Source organism: Gymnoscopelus braueri (assembly GCF_963280865.1).
Source record: "Gymnoscopelus braueri genome assembly, chromosome: 1".
Classification (NCBI taxonomy): domain Eukaryota; kingdom Metazoa; phylum Chordata; class Actinopteri; order Myctophiformes; family Myctophidae; genus Gymnoscopelus; species Gymnoscopelus braueri.
In genome coordinates, this window is record NC_137603.1 from 49969553 (window position 1) to 49991339 (window position 21787).

Below are 21787 nucleotides of genomic sequence, written 5' to 3' on the forward strand. Positions count from 1 at the left end.
ATGAGTTTTTCCTCTGAAGGCACTGGTGGGGTCTTGTTAATATTTCATGTGAATTCTATTTCACAGTTCCATACATAATGAGATTTTTTTTAAAAGTGTATTCTATGTAGGTTGCACTTTGATCAACTTTATGCCTTAGTGTAATACTAAAGACCTGGAATTTTAACTTTCTTTGCATCCTGCAGAGTGCACAAACTCTGTCCTTCATCTTTGCATGTGATTGTATTGACATGAATGCAACATGTTATGAACCAATTAAATTGTATTGTAAAGCAATTAAATTGCCATTTAATTGTATGTATGAAACAATTAAATGAAGTTAGAAATGTGGAGTAGCATTTCTGTTTACAAGAAAGCCGTTTATAGAGAAAACTAAACAATGAACAAAGCCTCCTTCCAGGGGTGACAGGTGGTGTGCAATAGGTGGTGAGAGGATCACAGTAACAGTAAGACTAAATAAATAAGGACATAGATGTTGTTTCTTCTTGGTGCAGGTGATGGCATGACCTCACCATGCACACACAAATCATGCACACACAAACAACTATTGCATATGAGTCAGTCATTTGTGTGGTTCGCATAACAGACTTACTACTACGTGTTACTACATTATTAAAACATCATTTTACTTTACTATTTTCCATTTTCCCCACAAGCTTTAAGGGATAATGAGGCTTTAGTCCTTGTCATGCCCTGTACAGTATGTCCATAAGTTCACTGTGTTCTTGACTCAAGGTCTTCCTGTAACATATGTTTATTTCCCAGGTACTTCAGGCAGTCAGACATGCTTTGCATGCATGTCATAATAATGAGGTCTCATTAACAGAACGGTAAATAAATACACTACTTGCATTGTTTAGGTATGGCAGAGCATTGCATTTGCCATACACCAGGACCATGGCCAATGTTAAAAAAAATATTGTATAATAGCCTAGAGTCATAAGAAGAACAATGTGGTCTGACCGCACCCATTCTTTTGACAGCAAATATTACATACTTGTTAGCTGGTGTGCCCTCAAAATATACAAAAAAGTTCAGTGCTGGGCCATCAGCGTGATGTACTGTAGGCAAAACACTCGCCCACCATGCCAAAGACACTGGTTCAATTCCTGGCAGCGGTGCCTCTGGCTTGGCTGGGCACTCCAATGAACACAACTGGCCATGTTGGTGGGTGTGGAGCTGGCTCGGAATCATGTTGGTTGAGGCCCCTGTTCAGTGGGTAGGGGATCTGAGGCACATAGCATGAACATCTGCGTGCGTTAGAGATGCGCGGATCGCGGTTTTAGCCGCGGTTGCCGCAGTTAACCGCAGTTTGGGTGGATTTGGGTCAATCAAATATAATTATTAATTCATATTGGATAAACCGCGGGTGAAATAATGCGGGAATTAAATTAATGATATCAATCTATAGGCCTATAATAGCTTTTAAAAAGCACTAAATTTCACCGTGTGTGCGTTTGTAGTATTTTAATATTACGTCATTTTACACCAGGCAAAAAATAGCCGCTCACGACATGTTGCTTTACAGGCAGCCAGTGTTGCCAGGTTGCGAGAGAAATAAGTAGCCAGGTCTATGAAAACAAGCCCAAAACAAGTGCCAAACAAGCCCAAAAGTCGCAACACAGAGCATTGTTTTTGCTCTGTGTTTTGTTTTCACTTTTTATTTCTTTTTCTGAAAAGCACTTTGAGCTGCATTTATGTCATGAAAGGTGCTATATAAATAAAGTTTATTATTTTAAAAGTCGCTTATAAAAAGCTTATAAAAAGCCGACATGGCAACAAAGTGGTTGAAAGCGAAAGTAACTTAATGAAGACGTGCGCTTGTTGTTACCATGGTTGTGGATTGTATACAGTCACTGCATCGCGACAGTGGTGAGTAACACTGTTTATAAGAAAACTAACGTCAGGAAAATAACAATTATTTGGTGCGGTTGGTGCGGATCTATAAATAGGATGATATAAGTACCGCGGGTGGATGGCGGATGGATAATGAACTTGTTAACGCGGATTTGGGTGACAAAAAAAGCCATCCGCGCATCTCTAGCGTGCGTTACACATTCTCGATGAAACTTCTCACTGCCAGGTGCAAAGAAGCGGCTGACGACTCCATGTGTATCGGAGGAGAGTGTGTGGCTGTCTACACCCTATACCTCCTCCCAAGGAATTAATCAGAGAGAGACGACAATGGCATTGGCACTAGGGCCACCACTAGAGGGGACTGTGAGATATAGTGTAGCTATACAGACAAAATGTGCTGTTAGTAAGGTGACGTGAATATTGGTATGGCCTACCACTTGCAATAAGGGAGTGCCCTACCCTACATATTATCTTGTGTTTAAGTCCCATCTCAAACAATGGCTTAAAGGGGTAGTTCACCCCCAAAATAACTTTTTTTCTATTGATTACTGACCATCTGGAGCCTTGAATTCATAGATATTTTTTTGTTTTTGTCACATTCCTAAGCCAATAATTTGATTATAATAAATGTGTCCCCATTGATTCCGGTAGGAGACACAAATGCATTTGTGTCTCCTACCGGAATCAATGGGGCTAAATTTATTATAATCAAATAATAAAGGAAGGAATGCGACAAAAACAAATAAATATCCATGAATTCAAGGCTCCATGGGGTGAGTAATCAATAGAAAAAAAGTTATTTGGGGGGTGAACTACCCCTTTAAGGCAATTAATGTTGTATAATGCATCTAGTTTATGCTGTACAATGCATCTTGTTTACTGTACAATGCATCTTATTTAGCCAGAGCCATTGAGATAGAAATAGTCATTTTGAGTTAGAAATAGAGTTGTATGCCTGTAGTTGGCATGAACTTCCGGGTCAACGGTGTTTTTTTCAGGAGGGGTGTAATGATGGCTGTCTTTAAAGCGGGTGGGACATGGCCAACATGGAGGGAGTGTTTAATGGCTGTGGTGATGAGGGGACACAGTTATGTGGGTTTTTACCAGAGATGTGGTGAAGGGGTCAAGGGCGCATGTGGAAGGTTTCATCTTGCTGATGGTGTCATCAACCTCTGAGATGTTGGCGAAGCAGCGGAGAGGCTAGGAGATCCCTGGCTGTGGGGGGGAAATCAGGACAAGTGGAGTGGGGGAGACAGAAAGAACAGAACGGATGGCATTTACCTTTGACCTGAAGGAGTCAAGGAAATGATTACACGGATCCTCTGTGGTGTCACTGTGGGTGGGTGATTGTTATTTATGGTGGAAAAAAGTTGCTTGGAGTTACTGGAACTGTTATTGATAATGATGGAATAGAATTTTGACCGTGCGTCTCTGAGGGCCTTTGAATAGGCCTTTCGATGCTCTCTGTATGCCAGCCTGTGGACAGTGAGCCCTGACACCTTGTAACGACACTCAAGGGCACGGCCTGCTGCCTTCAATTCCGCAGCTCACTGGTAAACCAGGGGGAGGAGCGTGAGAAAGACTGATTTTGTTTTGACGGGGTCGTGAAGGTCCAGGTAATATTGTACAGGTCAACTGATTAAGTGGCTGATGAGAGGGTTGTAGAGAAGAGATGATGGAGGTCCAAGGCTATGGCATCAGGGTTAATGTTTTTTATGTTCCTGAAATGGATTTGGCGTTTGGGCTTGTTGTGGGGGGAGGGGAATGGCAGCTCCATTGAGATGACCCTGTGGCCGACACACCCTCATACACCAGCAGGTTGCTGATCAGGGCAGAGTCACTGATGACAAGATCGAGTGTGTGTCCCTTGTCGTGTGTTGGGACATCAACGTGCTATGTGAGGTGGAAGCAGTCCAGTAATTGTAGTAGTTCAGATGCAGGGTGGGAGGAGGGGGAGTCAACGTGAACATTGAATATTGCTTGACCTCCTACTTCTCAATAACTGCTGTCAACAGTACCGCGGGAAGTAGGGGTGCTGGGGGTGCGGCCGCCCCCCCTCCCCCCAGGTAGGTTATAATAAATCGGTAAAATCAGGCAAAAATAAGAATTAAATAACATAACTCTAACCTAATCCTAATACTAACCCTAAAACCGAAATAAATAAACCAAAAACTGGGGGAAAAACGAACCCAATCCGCCCAGAACCGCTTCGCGTGCGCGCACGGGGGGTCCTCATGCACGCGCGCGCAGCGTGCGCGCATACCACACCCCTAACCTAAAAGGTCTTCCCGCGGCTATGGCTGTCAACTACATTGACACCACGTCATCTTAGGTCACCACGTCATTGAGTGAACTGTTTCTCATCATGACAGAATCAGAATCAGCTTTATTGTCACATCACAGGTTTACAGAAGTAAAAAAGTGGGTGAAATTTGTATTCGTGCATAGTTCCCATCGTATTGTTATTTCCATAGGAAGAAGAGGGGGGGGGATCAAACAAGAAGAAAAAAAAAATATATCTACATATTTACACATGGTACCTGAGATAAGATAAAAGGTGCGTGAGCATAGCAGCAGACGTATACTGTGCATGATATCTTATCTTACTACTATATTATTGACAAAAGCTCCGAAGTTCGGCAGCGATTCGCAAGCACAGGATCACTCCACATGCCTCCAAGACCCGTCACAGACTGTTGATCAGAGCTATGGCTATGTTTTAGGCATCTTACCCCCACCTCGATCAGTGTTCGGACTCTCGGTTTGATTGATTCTCTGATTCGCCTATCAGACCCTCAGCCTGATCTGGCAGGTTGCTATAGCAACCAGAAAGTCTGACCTCTTTATCACATGACCGAGGTTGGGAGGTTGGGAGGATGTGACTAGAGGACATCTAGTACTTATAAGTTATGGACGTTAGTTAGAAAGAAAAAACAAACAAAACTAGAAAAAGTGCTCCTCGGAGCACAGGTCTCCGCCAGGTCAGGTACGTTATTCTGACCTCCTGGTGGCGCTATAATAGGCCAATGTGAAAAGGGTGCCAACCGTATCATTTATTCTTGCATTGACACTGCATTCATGATTTGAGGCATTTTGTTCCAAAAATGTGTTTTGCTAAATTAGACCTGCTGGTGGCGCTATAACAGGCCAATGTGAGAAGGGCGGCATTTCTTCCTCGGCTTAGTGGGAATGTGCGTGTGAAATTTCACGGAAATCGCAAGCTGTGTGTATACTTTGAGGCATTTTGTTCAAAACGGACCAATCCTGCAAACTTAGGCAATGAGGATAGATTATGGGAAATTGGACAGATCCGTGTTGATCACATGACTATAGTGATACTGTGTACTGATTTGCATGACGTTTGGATAAAATTTGTAGGAGTGATATTAAAAAAATGGTTTTGCACAAATCGGCCTCCTGGTGGCGCTATAACAGGCCCATGTGAAAGATTTGGGGCAGAAGTTCTGAATTGGCATCCAGGGAGTGTGTGTGCACAGTTTCGGAGCGACCGGGCCAACGGTGCCGGAGATTAGCTGGTGACAGACGGACACACGGACACACACACGGACACACACACGGACACACACACGGACACACACACGGACACACAGACGGACGGACAGACAGGGGGTAAAACATACTCTCTCGCCATGCCTTCGTCCTGGCGGAGAGAATAAAAGACAAAAGTCAGTACGTTGTACAAGGGATTAAGGTGCAAAATGTCAGTGCGTGTCGACCGCATAATAATATTATTCTTCAGGTATGCCAGCATGAAAATACTACTGTCACAGATACGTATACGTAGTTATAAAAAGTCAAATACATTGCATAACATGTGTCTCCATGTCTCTCCAGCTCTTTATTAAACAGAAAATGCATTTTCAGGTTGGGACACCAATTTGATCCAATCAGGATAGATAACTCAGTCAGGATACAGATTAAATTAAAGTGAAATTGGAAGTGATGACACAAATACATAAGCAGACAAAATTGGAACTAGAACACTATAAAAATGAAGCTGATAAATGGGTACTCTCTCCTGATTGGCTGAAATTTTGTCACCTACCTGAAAACAAATCTGGTTCTTTTAAGAGCTGGAGAGACAGAGAGACTCCTGTTACTAAACAAACATTCTTTAGCAATGATTACTATCAGAATATAATGCTCTAACATTTTAACAACAAAACGTTTTGTTTTAACCCCCCCCCCCAAAAAATAGAATTTTGCCACAGCCACACTAATGTCCGGGTTGGACAAGAGTGACCCATCAACATTTCATACTGCCCCCCCCCCCCCCCCCCCCCAATCAAAGAAGTCTAGATCCGGCCCTGGCTACACCTAAATAAATACCAAATGAACTGTTGGTTTTGGCAATTGTGAGATGTATGTGTTTAATTGTATTTATTTTATTATTTTTTTATTTGTTAAAACACCAGTTTGGAATGAAGTATGTTAACTTTTCATAGAAGAAGCACAGCAGAGAACCATGTTTCACACAAAGAGCATTCATCCTCATTAAAGTGTTGTTTAAATGTTATTCAAAGTGTCCGCTGCCTTCTTTGGCACATCCATACCATACCACGAGGAGGGCAACACAATTAATGATTGACTATTGAATATTACATGAATATTGTTCATTTACATAATCTGCCACTGCTGTAAAATAATGTTTTTGATTTTCTTTTCTTTTCTGTGACCTTTTTCATCCCGCGGGGGTGCGGAGATGATGCAACTCTTTCTAGCTCAATGGCTCTAAGCTGTACAAACTCCCACCAAAAGAGATAAGAAGCCTGTGTTCCAGTATAAAAGACCATGCAGTCAACCTGCTAGAGTCACTCAAGCTGAAATCATGGCCTTCCTGTGGATTCTCTCTCTTGCCTTTGTCGGCGCTGCCTATGGTAAGTACACCTGCATGTGCTGACATCCAAGTTCTATTCTCAATTTCTGCATCTCTCTCCCTCTCTCTCGCTCTCTCCCTCTCTCTCTCTCTCTCTCTCTCTCTCTCTCTCTCTCTCTCTCTCTCTCTCTCTCTCTCTCTCTCTCTCTCTCTCTCTGAGTCCAATGAGTGAGTCCAAAATGTAAAACCACCTGGAGGTGTCTTTTACTCTTTTGATGATGATGAATAAGCCTCTGGCATTTTTTCCACGTTGGTGTCCATTTGGTGTCTTCCTGGGAGCCTATACTTACAAAAATACATTATGAATTAATCACTGAAGCCATATTTTGAAAATAGTGTGCAACACATCGTGATCTGGTAGATCTGCTATTTTTGCCAAAAGCAGTTCTACAAACTCACAATGCAGTTTCCATCTGGCTACCATTAGACTGTTGAACAAGTCCTGAACTGTTGAACAAGGCCTGAACAGTACACACACAAAAATGTTTTATTTGACACATGCTATTTTCTGCGAAAGCCTTCCCCACAATAAGGATGCTGGGGTTTAGACCTGCTGCCACCTATACGTTGTTATACCTTTGAATCCGGGAGCCACCTCTGTGTCTCATTAGTTGTTGCTATACATATAGCAACATCATTTTGTATTTTTTTTTTTAGTAAGAATTTGAACGTTTTCAGAAATCTTAGGTTAGGTTTTAGAAGGCGTTTTTAGAATCGGCCTCAGGTCTAAATGGGTTAAGTGGTTAAGTTCTTCGCCCAACCATGGCAAAACCTTTACTGAGGCAATATCGAAAGTAAACTCCTCTAGAGGCGGGTGGGGAGCCAGACAGAAAGGGGAAGTGCTGTAATCTGATCCACCAATCCTCCCCTGTTACCCAGCATGCATTTGTGCATTTCCTACTTTTTATTTTATTAATTCTTCTTATTATCAATAGCTGTTTTCTCACGTAAGAAGCAATGTAATGGAAATGTAGTGTAAAATCGGCCTGGATTTACACTGAATCTTTTTCACATTTTGTTTTCCAGTTGACACCATGACCTACAGCACTGTCCAGATAGAGACCTATATATATCTGTTTTTGTAATCATCTTCATTGTGCAGTTGTGAATAGTGACTCTGCTGTAGCCAAGGCCAGCTGCAGACGATGTCACTACACAGAACTACACTTGCTTTGGGGAGTATTCACACAGATTAAAAAGTGTCCATAGCAAGTTTGTATGAAATGTAAGTCATGCAGTGGCAACTGAATGGCTTGGATATGAGTGCAAGCTTGCTGTGGGTGCTTTTTACAACTTACAGTACCAGATTATCAATATTTTCATTGTATGCAGTGGTTCTCAGTTCCAGGAACCCTGATCACTGCTAGTTCTTTATTCTACAGGCGAACTGTATAATCATTTGATGCTCCAGGTCTCTGAAAGTACTTTACTTTTTTGTCTTTCTTTTTTAAATATTAATTTCAAGTAGATTTTGTTTTAGAACAGTATAACCCTTACACAATGTATTAGTCCTTTTCAGCAACAGTCTTATCCGGAACATATAAGTATACTGTCTGCAACATAATAAAATATACAACAACATACTGGTGTTCAAGCCAAGTTCAAGTTAGATATTTAATTTATTTGAAACATTCATGTGTCTTCAGGCTGTGGCTCTCCTGCCATCACTCCAGTAATCACTGGATACTCCCGTATTGTCAACGGTGAGGAGGCTGTGCCCCACTCCTGGCCCTGGCAGGTCTCCCTGCAGGTAAACAGCACCACCTTGTTAACATGTATTTAACATTACAGTAACACATGTTAACATTTAACATTCGTCTCTCTCACTATCTCCTTTTTTATCGACACGTCTGTGTGTCTACAGTGTGTTACTTTTTATTTTTTGTCAATAATAGAGTGGCCACACGGGGCAGTGCATTTATTCCATAGAGCATCTTTTTTTCTTTACTACGACATATCATACATAACTGGAGTGTTTACTCTGTGTGTGTGTGTGTGTGTGTGTGTGTGTGTGTGTGTGTGTGTGTGTGTGTGTGTGTGTGTGTGTGTGTGTGTGTGTGTGTGTGTGTGTGTGTGTGTGTGTGTGTGTGTGTGGGGTGGGAGTGGGTGGGTGAAAGGGAAGAGAGTACAGTATTGTATTTGCTGTCAGAATAGCTGAATTACTTTGGCACTCTAAAATACAGTATGTCAATCCTACGGTTGCTAATAAATACAATCTGAATTCAGGATTATACCGGCTTCCACTTCTGTGGCGGATCTCTGATCAACGAGAACTGGGTTGTGACTGCTGCCCACTGCAATGTCAGGTACAGTAGTCCAGCTCCCACTGCAATTCATATTCTATTTACAGAACACATGCAGTATAGGGTATCATTTCCAAAAGTGAGACACCCACCATCATTTCATTTGAAACCTTTTCAGAACTTCTCACCGTGTGATCCTGGGCGAGCACGATCGTTCTTCCAACTCTGAGGACATCCAGACCATGAGGGTTGGAAAGGTACAACATGGTGTTCTGTTTTATAAGACATGCATAGGGAGGGACACAACATGATTGCCTTGCTGTACATCTATTATCAGGATACTGTGGCTTCAATCTTTACAATACTTCATTTGCCCTTTAATTTTTTTGTTGACATTTTTCATGTTCCTGGCTACAGATTGGATATAGGCTAATATAGTTGATGTATATATAAATATAAATATAGTAAATGCATTTAAGGCGCATTTACTCAACAAACAACAGAAAACAAGATTTTTACACATACACAGCTAAGTTGACTGTGTAATTTCTCTGATAGGTCTTCAAGCACCCCCGCTACAACCAATTCACCATCAACAATGACATCCTGCTGATCAAGCTGGCCAGCCCTGCCAAGATGGGCCTGCGTGTGTCTCCCGTGTGTGCGGCTGAGACTGGTGACAACTTCCCTGGTGGCATGAAGTGTGTGACCTCTGGATGGGGCCTGACCCGCCACAATGGTGAGGGAAGGACAGGAAACACATTTTTCATCCACTGACCACAGTGACTGGACTATTGTACCAGCCAGTTCAATTATCTAGAATAGAATAGGATGTCAAAGTGGCAAGTGGAGCAAAATGGAACAATCCTCAATGTCTTTATCCTCAAGTTATCGTCAAATATTCTATACTCTTGTTCAGTATATAATTCTGTAAAAACAGCAAAGCTTCAAGATGATTTCATGAAACCTAACATATTTTCTGACAAAGAACAAATCATGAAGCTTAACGATAAGACAATATGACAAATATTTATGTTTTGTCTCAAAGCTCAAACCTAACTTTTGAATGATGTGTGCTTTCTTTCCAGCTCCTGACACCCCTGCCCTGCTCCAGCAGGCTTCTCTCCCACTCCTCACCAACGACGATTGCAAACGTTTCTGGGGCAGCAAGATCAGCGACCTGATGATCTGTGCTGGAGCCTCTGGAGCCTCTTCCTGCATGGTGAGTGACACAGAGAGAGAGGAACATCAAGATGACATTTAGACGTAAAACACGTATGAAACACGACCGCTTGTTGTTTCAGGGTGACTCTGGTGGCCCCCTGGTCTGTGAGAAGGCTGGAGCCTGGACCCTGGTTGGTATCGTCTCCTGGGGCAGTGGAACCTGCACTCCCACCAGGCCCGGTGTGTACGCTCGCGTCACCGAGCTGCGTGCCTGGATGGACCAGACCATCGCTTCCAACTAAACCTGTCAGCGTTGTCACTCTAGTTCACAATAAATAAAACTACAACCAATTCAATGCCTGAGTGAATTTGTCCATTGTGCCATTACAGTGATAAATGCATATCGCTTATTGCTTGAATGAATAAATCTTGGATTCATTCTTCCATTATGTCTGAGAGAAGCTGTTTAAGTTTAATGTGTAAACCAGTAGAATCAACTTAAATAAAATACATCTAAATAAACGAGATTACATATGAAACCAACATTGAACAGTGTAAAGGTAAAACGTCATACCATGGTTATAGATAAGATAACAAATATACAGGAAGGAGGAATGGTTATATAGAAATCTGTATTCGTGCCACCCCGGAAAAATGATTTCAGGTTCAGCGGAGCATTTGACATCCACAGTTTTTTCTTTTGAAGGCCTCTCTACAAGTGTTCCATGAGTATTGTTTTTCTTTTTATAATCAGGGCAGATTCTTCAATTTCATGGAGGCCATAGATGCCATGGCTGCCGTGTCCCCTCAGTTTGACCCCTCAATAAATTAGATGCACTGAGGCCACAGTGGCCTTGATGACCCACCCGCACTGCCCCACAATGCCCCAGCTGATTTCCCCATTTTCTCCTCTGCCTCTTTCCTGAAAATATGTTTTTAGACACCAGTGCCTTTTGTTGATATTCTGAATTCTTACTGTTTGGCCTTATGACCCTCCAAAAATGAGATGCCCTCAGGCCACAGTGGCGTTTATGACCCACCGCACTGCCCATCTGATTTCCCCATGTTCTCCTCTGCCTTTTTGCTGTCAATATGTTTTTTAGACACCAGTGTCTTCTGTTGAGATTCTGAATCCTTACAGAGCAACGTCAAGTCAAATGCTGTGCACATAATGGGTTCAATTTCGAGCCTGATATGAACCTTTTGAAAACCAGGCAATTATGATGACAACTTTTTCAGTCTTGTTGTCCTGGACTTTATACTGCCTGATGGCATCAGAGTGAAGAGGTGATGGTGTTGTGGGTGATTGCTGTCCATGATGATGTTATGTGTAGGGGTGTGCCGATATATCGTCCCGCAATATATCGCGATACGTTTTCGTGACGATATATATATATATATTTTTAATAATCATTATACTCAGGCATGCAAACAGCCCCGAGGTGAAAAGGGTGACAACATGTTGTTTTTTTTCGGGTCAGGTGTCACACTATTGCCCTATTTGGATTCAAAACGGCTATTGTAGCTGAAAAGCTACAAGTTTGCATGTCTGAATAATACAAAACAGAAATATTTGTTTGCATTTGCTTCCCCCCCCCATATATTTTCATAATAAAAAAGTGCCATATATCGTATCGTATCGATATCGTATCGATGTCGTGAGCCCAATATCGTATTGTATCGTTTCATGAAATTAGTGGCACACCCCTAGTTATGTGCTCTCATGGTGACTCACCTGCTGTAAGTGTTCTGAGACGAAGTGAAGGTTGTTCCACAGATGTACTGAGCAGCCTTTATAACCATAAGTGCAGTTTCCACCCCAAACTGTGATGGGACTGTTAAGTATACGCTCGACTGTGCATTTGTAGAAGTTACTGAGAATTTGAGCCGATCTGCCAAACGTTCACCCAGATTAGTATAGGGAAGTTAGGGTTCATGTGGTTAACCACATTAACCGTGGCGTAGCTATATACAGTAGCAGATCTAATACTATTAATTATGGGGGCGTTAATAGCTTTAACCACGATATACACCATCCCTTCGCCGAAAATAGCCGATCAAGCTCACAAAATGTCACATTGCGAAGTGTGAGCTTGACGATAGGCTATTTTTGGCTGAATGTTCACCCCAGAATATGGACTCAAGGGTTCATCTGGTTAAGCGTTAATAGGGTTAATAGCTATAGCTATAATAGCAGTAGCTATAATAGCAGTAATAGCTCAAGTAAGTTATATATTCACTATTTGTTGTAAAGTATAGGCTATATAGGTTAATGTGCTCTGTCCATATCAAATAAACATATACAGTAAAGTACACCCTCCCCAGGCCAACAATATGGGCTGGCAGTGAGAGGGTCAACAAATGTTAAATGACTGCATTTTTATAGCTTATCACTTTCCTGGACTTCCGACCACGTAAAGCACTTCACAGTGTATGCCTCACATTCACCCTGATTATTCACCCTACCTGCTCATCGGCAGCAGGTAGGGGTTCAGTATCTTGACATGGAGGAGCCAAAAGAATTCCATTGTCTGTCTGACGTGGCTTCATTATGAAATAAGTTGCACTGCATAACAGATTCCGGCATCTTTCTTTTTTAATTGTTCAATTGTGCACAGCTATTACTAATAAATACATACAGTACACAACAATGCATCACCCTCTTTTTACAGTTTGGCTGTTACACTGGTTAAAAATATCTTGCTGGTGACACTTTGTAGTAAAGACTAACTGGCAATAATTTTACAGTGCAGCAATACAGGTGGGGAACCTATGGAAAAGTATGACATTTGGATAAAAGACTTGAAAAGGTTTTGCTCATAGCAACAAATACAGAAATATGCACATTTAAATGTATTAAAAATAAATAAATAAAGAAGACACAAATGAGTGCCTGCCTTGTTATCAAATCCTGAAGATTTTCCACATGTGCACTCTATTGTTTGTTGTATGTCAACTTTTCTACTTAAAAAAAACATCTGCACAGTATTATTTAGTGAACTTATACAATGGTTAATAGTTATTCCTGAGTTGGCATCTATCTGCCCTATTGTTTGCCCAATAGGGGAAACAGTGTGAAATAAAATAGGTCTTTTGTTTTCAAGCTCATGGCTCCAACACCCCAAAAATGAAACCTGGATTGCGCTTAACCTTGAGCATTATTTTTGTCACCATAGTACTTTTTATACTAGTTTTTTATTCATTTATTTCTATTTTTTAGGATTCTCATTAGGAAGGACACCTGACAACCCTTTGGGTTCTTTTGGCCTCTCTGGCACATCAACTTTTTGGTAGCATTTTAACAAACTGTTACATTTTCTCTTCCTTTCCCACGTGTTTTTAACTATGTGCAAATAAACAAATTAAAAACATCCCAACACCCCAAAATGAGACCTGGATTGCTCTTGACCCCAAGTCAAATTAAATTAGTCAAATTATGCAATGCAGCAGCATGGGAGAGTCAGCGTAAAGGGCAAAAAACATGCAACAAGTCACATGTAAGTCTGGCTGTCAGTGCTTGAGTACCTTTTTTGAGTGCAAAAGGTCAAGATCACAAGATAAAATTCTGCATTTATTTTGTGGGGTAAGGACAAGCACCCTGCTAGTGCTATACTTGTCATGGCCTGATATTCAGCCCTTGGATATTTGGCCATATTCCTCAGTTTGAGGACATTTACTTACATATATATTCCTGTTCAGTTTGGTTTAGGTGTTCTAATCATGCCTCGTTGATTGTTTACTTAGTCTCTGTAGTTCAGTATATTCTGTATTGGTCCTCTAGTTCTGTGTTAGTTTGTTGATGTGTTTCTTATGTTTCTTATTTTGCAGTTATGTTCCTGTATTTCCTGTGGGCCCTTTTTTGCTGTTACATGTCTTGTCTCACCACCCTGTATTTATTGTTAACCCTAGTCACCTATGTCCTGTTTTCTTGATTGCCTATCTGCCTGTGTCTGCCTATATCCTGTGTTGATTGTTGTTGAGTTCACCTGCTCTAGTTAGTTCCTTGTATGTATATATACAGCAGACCCATAGAGAGAGAGAGAGTTCTGACACTCGCGTTCACCTCATCGGGCCCGGTCTTCTACATAGCCGTCTATTGGCGAATAGTGTCAAAGCCCTAAACCGGAAGTTTATGGAATGCACTGAAGTCTACAGCTCCTTGTAACTATTTCCAGTTTACATGAACCACGTGACCAGCGCTGTTTTTGCCCCCTCATTGGCGGAACTCTCTAATACAAGGCTCTGATATACAGTATTTGTTCATTCGTTAGCGTGACTCCAGCCCCTGAATCGCTAGCCACGCATTCAGGCTCTGGTGATGCTGTCGAAGGCGGGGTTTTCTCGGTTCAAAATCTAACCGGCCCAATGGGAATGGCGATGATCCAGTAGAGTTCCACACTCAGAAAAGGGCTGCACTTAGAGGGCTTTCATACTGAATAATGGAGTGAAACGGAATGAAAATTCAGGCTGAGTGTCAGGCAATCAGTTTGTATAGATCCATGTTGAGTGAGTCTCTGTATGTTATCTATCTGAAAGTCTTATTATTACTTTTCTGCCTCCTGTCGCCTCCTAATTTCTGACAATACTAACCGGGCATCGTTCCCAACTGGCATCGGCCCAATAATGATAATAATAATAATAATAATAATAATTGTAATAATAATAATAATAATAATAATAATAATAATAATAATAATAATAATAATAATAATAATAATAATATAAATTTCTTATTTATATTATTTATTTATATTATTTATTCTTATTTATACTGCTTCAATTTCTTAGAATCCTTCCCCAATTTGATTTAAACAATTTCCAAATTAGCCTCTTTGTTTTCCAGTCAATTCCTCATATAATAGAACTATATATAATATTATATTATACATTATGTTACCTATTGTCATATTACATATGGTTACTATTTACTATTATTATGATTTTTTTCTGAAAAATATGTATATTTCCTATATTTCTATAGATCTTTATGATTTATTTTATATTTCCAACATGTACTGTACACACATCCCTTACCTCGTTATAACCCTATTTCAAGACCCAGCTTTATTTTTGTCACCATACTTAAGTACTTTGGTGACAAACATTTTGTTGTTTTGTTTGGTTCTTTTAGGACTCTCATTAGGATGGTCACCTGACAAGCTCCATTGAGTTTTTTTGGCCTCTCCGGCACATCTTTTTTGTCTTTTTTGTTATTGGATCCTACCATTTTAACAAACGGTTTCCTATTCCTTTCCCATGTGTTTTTAACTATAGTTATGGGCAAAAAAAAAGAAGCAAAAACACAAAACTAAGTAGGCCTATAGGACACCCTGCCCCAATTATATTTCTTCCTTTTTTGCAGCCGTTGTTCAAAGGGATGGTGTACTAATTTGGTTTTAATTTAAATCCATTGTAACTTTTGTCAGTTAACCCTCCTTAATTGCACCATGTTGACACAGGGAATAAAATCTCCATAAGAACAAGCAGCGTGTATAGCTACACAGTAGTTTTATTCATGATTACAAGATATTATCAATAATCAAAATGAAAATGGTCATGAGAGTGGATTTAGTTAGCAGCCATGGTCTGGTCCATCCAGGCACGCAGCTCAGTGACGCGGGCGTACACACCGGGCGAGTTGACACTGCACATTCCACTGCCCCAGGAGACGATACCAACCAGGGTCCAGGCTCCAGCCTTCTGACAGACCAGGGGACCACCAGAGTCACCCTGAAACAACAAGCATTTGTGTTGTTTATGTGCTTAGTTTATGTCTAAATGTCATCTGTCAAATGTCAAATGTCAAGGGGCGGCCATAGCTGAGTGGTTAGTGAGCCCGCCTAGGGAACCAGCTGGCCCTGGTTGCCCCAGGTTCGATTCCAGGCTATCCCAGCATATGTGCCGATGATATGAAATTTGTCCCTGAGCAAGACTCTTAACCCCAATTGCTCACAGGTTCTCATTGGAAACAAGACCGCAAGGACTTTCATGAACGACCTGTTAAAAGGAATTATCCTTATCCTTATCTTGATGTTTTTCTCTCTCTGTGTCACTCACCATGCAGGAAGAGGCTCCAGAGGCTCCAGCACAGATCATCAGGTCGCTGATTTTGTTGCCCCAGAATTCCTTGCACTGCTCATTGGTGAGGAGTGGGAGAGCAGCCTGCTGGAGCAGGGTAGGGGTGGAAGGAGCTGGAAACAAAACACACAGGATTCAAAGGTTTAATTGAATAGATCGTCTGTTGGGTCTGTGTACCATTGGCTATACAGTGGGATGTTTTCCAAGGCCTCAACAACATCATTCTTGACTGTGACTATGCGTATAACCAGAGTGCGATTTTCCCAGCAGAGGATATTCCTTTTCATCTCCAGCAGACTTTCTAAAACATCCTTCCCTTTTTTTTCTTTTCTTTTCTTTCTTTTTTCCCCCCTTATAAGTATAAGTTCTTTTGAGGTGCATTGAAGTGCCCATAATCACAGTAAATGACTGTAGTATACAATGCAGTATACATACAAATGAATCATGAATCACTCCCTAGGAGGTATAAGTGTGTCAGTTCTTTTGAGGTACATTGAAGTGCCCATAATCACAGTAAATAACTAGAATAATGTGCTCCTCGATCGGACCACAGGTCTCCGAAAAGGCCGATGTGAAAAGTTTCACAGCAATCGGTCCAGTTACAGGTACAACGCGAATCGACCTGTTATAGCCTCACCATGAGGCCGATTTGAAAACTGTAGGGTGTCATTTTAGCTGTACACAGACAGACGGACACACACACAGACACACACACGGACAGGGGGCAAAACATAGTCTCAGCCACGCCTTCGGCCTGGCGGAGACAACAACTATCGTATGTAGTATAATGTAAATAAAAAGTTACAAACAAAAGAAAAAACGGAAACATAGCTAACGTTAGTACAATCATTGGTCATGCTGTATGGGCATTAGCAGATTCGGTAGGCTCTCTGCTGAATGAATCTTTGGGTTGATGTTCCCTCACCCCAGCGGTGGGTCAGGCCCCATCCAGAGGTCACACACATCATGCCACCAGGGAAGTTGTCACTAGTCTCAGCCACACACACGGGAGACACACGCATGCCCAACTTGGCAGGGCTGGCCAGCTTGATCAGCAGGACGTCATTGTTGATGGTGTATTGGTTGTATTGGGGGTGCTTGAAGACCTATCAGAGAAATTACAGCCAGTTATCCGTTGCCCATATCTAGATTAACTACAGTCGTAAAGAAGGAGCAGGTACTGTAGGAGTTCACTGCCTTGCTTAATGGCATTTTGATTTTGTTGGGCACACTTTGGTTTGTTGGAATTGCACCTAAGCGCTATAAGCACAACACAACTTGTTTTGGATTAACACTGTAATTGAAGACTTGTATGTGTGTATGTGTGTATTACACATTTACAAACATGTATGTGTATAATTATCACATAAATAAATCTGATGGAATGTAAACAACTTTACAATTATGTTGACAGCTACTTATTGTATCTATAATGTGTATTTAAGTTATCTAATATGTCATGACACACACCACATGCTTGTGGTGTGTTCATTTATGTCTTACTACCGTACCTGTCCAACCTTCATTCTCTGGAAGTCCTCAGCGTTGGAGGAGTGGTCGTGTCTGCCCAGGATCACATGGTGAGAAGTTCTGGAAAAACAAACATTGTTTGAGATCACATTGTTTCACTTTAATTCCATTAAATGTTAGATGGCCTAGAGTTAAGTTACTAACATTTGTCCATAAGTAGCACAGCTACTTTGGACAAAGGTTGTTATATTTCACACATTTAACCACTTATGCCCTAGCCTATATACTTATTCCTACAACAAATACCTAAAATAGCCGATCTGCTATTTCCAAATGTGTTCAGTAGATTTGCTACTTTGGACACCAGCTTGAAAATGGTTGAATGACACTTGTGTGAGTTATAGTCCAAACTTTGTTTACTCATATCTCATGGTTATGTATTTTTGTATTACCTGACATTGCAGTGGGCAGCAGACACAACCCAGTTCTCGTTGATCAGGGAACCACCACAGAAATGGAATCCAGTGTAATCCTAAAAGATACATGGTACAATGAATGGGATGTGAAAGACCCCGCACATACTGTATATGCTGTGTACATTACAATGTGCTTGCTCCAAGGCTGTCTAGCTGATACAAACGCATAGTAAGTAAACGGTAATAGCACAAGAAGTACAAGATGGAAAAAAAGTTAATTATTCACTTGGTGTATCATTTTATTCACTTGGTGTATCATTTCTGAACATTGACGACGGCGCACTGACCAAACCCATCAACTGCAGAGATATCCTCCAAAATAAGATGTTCAATATTTATGATATTCATGACAGCTTGTCGTTATAGATGTAAACAAGGTGTTGCTGTATAGTTACCTGCAGGGAGACCTGCCAGGGCCAGGAGTGGGGCACAGCCTCCTCACCGTTGATAATACGGGAGTATCCAGTGATTACTGGAGTGATGGCAGGAGAGCCACAGCCTGAAGACACACACACACACACACACACACACACACGCACACGCACACGCACACGCACACGCACACGCACACGCACACGCACACGCACACGCACACGCACACACACACGCACACGCACACGCACACGCACACACACACACTTCATTACAGAGCTGTTTCTAATACATTCAACACACACACACTTGAAAATAGCTGATCTACAAGCCTACAACATGGCAGCACATTGTGAGCTTGTAGATCGGCTAACTTTGAACATTATTTCAAAAACGTGAAAGCGTTCGTGGAAGGACTGGATGAGATCTCACCATAGGTAGCGCCGACGAACGCGAGACAGGAGAGGATCCAGAGGAAGGCCATGTTTATAGCTTAGAGCACTCAGCTCCGCTCATCAACCTTTATATACCCCAGCATAATCTATTAACTATTAACCTGTATTAATGTAGATGTGTCATACTGGTGCTGCCATTCACCATCTGGTAACAGTGGACATTTTCCCAGGCACACTTTGGACATGGTGGGGTGAGGGCGGAAAGGGCCGTCACATAAGGTCAGGGCAGCTGACCTTATGTGACCATCAGCTCCAGTTTTAGCTTCACTACATTGGCTCCCGGTTGTTTTTAGGATTGATTTTAAAATGATTTTACTTGTTTATAAAGCTCTCAATGGTCTGGCTCCTTCCAACCTCTATGACTGCCACCCTGGCAGCAATAATGCAGACACATTTAGTACATTGTTTTTGGACCAATCAATCAGTGTATAATCATTAAATACTTATTCACGTTTAATTTAATTCACTAATTCAGTGCACAATGTATAGTAGATGGCTGGTCTTAATTAGTGTTTGCACATGAAGTAGCTTAGAGCTGCATTCCCTATCTAATCCTAATCCTCCCTTTTTTACCTTTACTTCTATAGCCTTTAACCTTTTAACTAGTTTTTCCTAATAAAGTTGTTTTATTTTGTTGTTTTGTAAAGCGACTTTGAGTACTCAGAAAAACGCTGTATAAATTGTATGTATTATTATTATTAATAATAATCTTCACATAAAATAGCTTCACAGATATTGCATTTAATTCATTTGAAATTATTCACTGGGAAATGTATGAGAAGGACTATTCTAAAAACAATTCTAACAAACTGTTTTGTGAGAAGGCTGTTACAATATTTACACCCCTGTTATCTCCCCACCACACAGTAAAAACTGGATCAGGAGGCATGAGCGGCCATCTTGGAACCGGAAAGTATCCGGTTCCTCCTGGCTTCATGTCGAAGTGTCGCCGAGCAGACACTGAACCCCTAACTGCTCCCCGTGAGCAGGTTGGTGCCCTGCATGGTTGCCTCCACCATCTGTGTGAATGTGTGTGTGAATTAGTGAATCTAATGCACATCCAAGTGCTTTGCTGTATAAATGTACCATTTACCATTTTTACACAGAGTAAAATGTACCCTATAAACCCCATTAAGATGGGGAAAGCATCTGTGTTGTTTTAGAATTTTTTTTGCCATTATTTTACACTTACAAAAATAGCAGATACAAGCTCATAGCGCTGCACTCGGTACCGTGCTATGAGCTTGTATATCTGCTATTTTTGAATAGCCAAAGAAATCTTAAAATGACACAGATGCTATCCCGGTCTTAATGGGTAAAGATTAATAGTCAAGATTTTACGGTATTTTTTTTTTTGTTCAGTTATAAATTATTTATGACAACATACATTTTGACATATCTGTGTTCCTGCTGGGACATCTTGGGTGATTGTGACCTTACAGTACATGCACCTTCACTTGAAGACGTTCTGCTCTACAGCAGTGGTTCTCAAAGTGGGGTCCGGGGACTCCCAGGGGTCCTTAACTCATTGAGACCTGAGATCGATTCTACAAATGACTGCTACATCAGTAGTTCTCACACTTTCAAGATTTTTCAAAAATGTTCGAAAATAGCAGCTGTACAAGCTCTGTGAGCTTGTATGTCTGCTATTTTTGGATAGGCAATGAAAAAATCTAAAATGATGCTTTCACGGTTTTAATGGGTTAAGGGAGTTCCAGGGGGTCCCCAGCAAAATCAATAAAAGTTAAACAAATGGACCCTTATGGGCCTGTAACGGGTCCAGTTGGGTCCATTTGTACAGTTAAATGGACACTGAGAACTTTACAGTGCAGATTGGGGTTCCAGAGATTTAAAGTTTGAGTACCATTGCTCTACAGAACATCTTGCTTTTGATGGATAAACTTCTGTCTATTCTATCACCATTCACCAGCCAGTTTAACGCTGTTTAACTGTTTATGTAGGCCTATGTCTGTGCTCCAGAAAAGTTTAGTTTCGTTTAGTTTATGAAGAACAGCGCACACATGTACATTAGTTATTCGTTAAGAATGTTATTGAAGACATATTTCTTTTCTCTGGCTTTTGAGCCAGGGAAAAGTATTGAGCACAGCTAATCTGATACTCCAAGACCATAGCATAGACTCCACCTCATTATTTTCTGCTGTGCATATTTAACTTGTTTTTCAATTGATGCATGTATTTGTTGTTTATCTTATTGCTCCTGCTGTGTTGTATAGCACTTTCGTTGGCTTCGGTCAAATGAAATGTGCTCTATAAATAAAATTTGAGTTGAGTTGAGTTGAAGAATAAAAACACGGGAATAAAAACAATTGATAACAAAAAAACACCAGATTTAGCAGTAAGCCCATTTTCATCTGTAGTCATTGACTTTGGTACTTGTCTAAAGTCGTTAAAATATTACTGAAATTGCGTGCATCATGGATGCAACATAATGAACATAATTCTGTCTGGATAAGGATAAAAGCTGTAAAAGACATAAGTTACACACTTAGACATACATGTCGTAGGACACATACTTAGACATATATATACAGTATAGGACGCATACTGTAGCTAAGTAATTTTTAAATGTATTTGAAATTGTACTCAAGTTTTACCGCTCATACAAAGAAGGTTTCTAAACAGGGGGAAAGAAAACATGTTATTTCCAGTGTGTGCTATATTTATCCAAGCAGTTCAGTTCAGGCCTGAGAACTGGCAGCTTGCTTTAGCCTGATAAACACCTGATGCAGGCAGATGGAATGTTTTTGGACTAAT

The 21787-nt window shown here is 41.0% G+C and overlaps 2 protein-coding genes across 2 annotated transcripts; one reads left to right on the forward strand and one right to left on the reverse strand.

The window, feature by feature from the left end:
• Nucleotides 1-1710: 1710 nt before the first annotated feature.
• Nucleotides 1711-10485, forward strand: LOC308085670 (chymotrypsin A-like). Its single transcript, XM_080428912.1, has 8 exons — nucleotides 1711-1872; nucleotides 6581-6755; nucleotides 8401-8504; nucleotides 8981-9060; nucleotides 9176-9254; nucleotides 9556-9736; nucleotides 10086-10219; nucleotides 10302-10485. Exons 2-8 carry the CDS (start codon nucleotides 6707-6709, stop codon nucleotides 10461-10463), a joined length of 789 nt encoding a protein of 262 aa, XP_080285038.1. The 5' UTR covers nucleotides 1711-1872; nucleotides 6581-6706; the 3' UTR covers nucleotides 10464-10485.
• Nucleotides 10486-15729: 5244 nt separating this feature from the next.
• On the reverse strand, nucleotides 15730-19041 carry LOC308085702 (chymotrypsin A-like; the record flags this gene model as incomplete). Its single annotated transcript, XM_080428960.1, has 7 exons — nucleotides 15730-15891; nucleotides 16219-16352; nucleotides 17165-17345; nucleotides 17751-17829; nucleotides 18162-18241; nucleotides 18581-18684; nucleotides 18990-19041. 7 exons carry the CDS (start codon nucleotides 19039-19041, stop codon nucleotides 15730-15732), a joined length of 792 nt encoding a protein of 263 aa, XP_080285086.1.
• Nucleotides 19042-21787: the final 2746 nt, after the last annotated feature.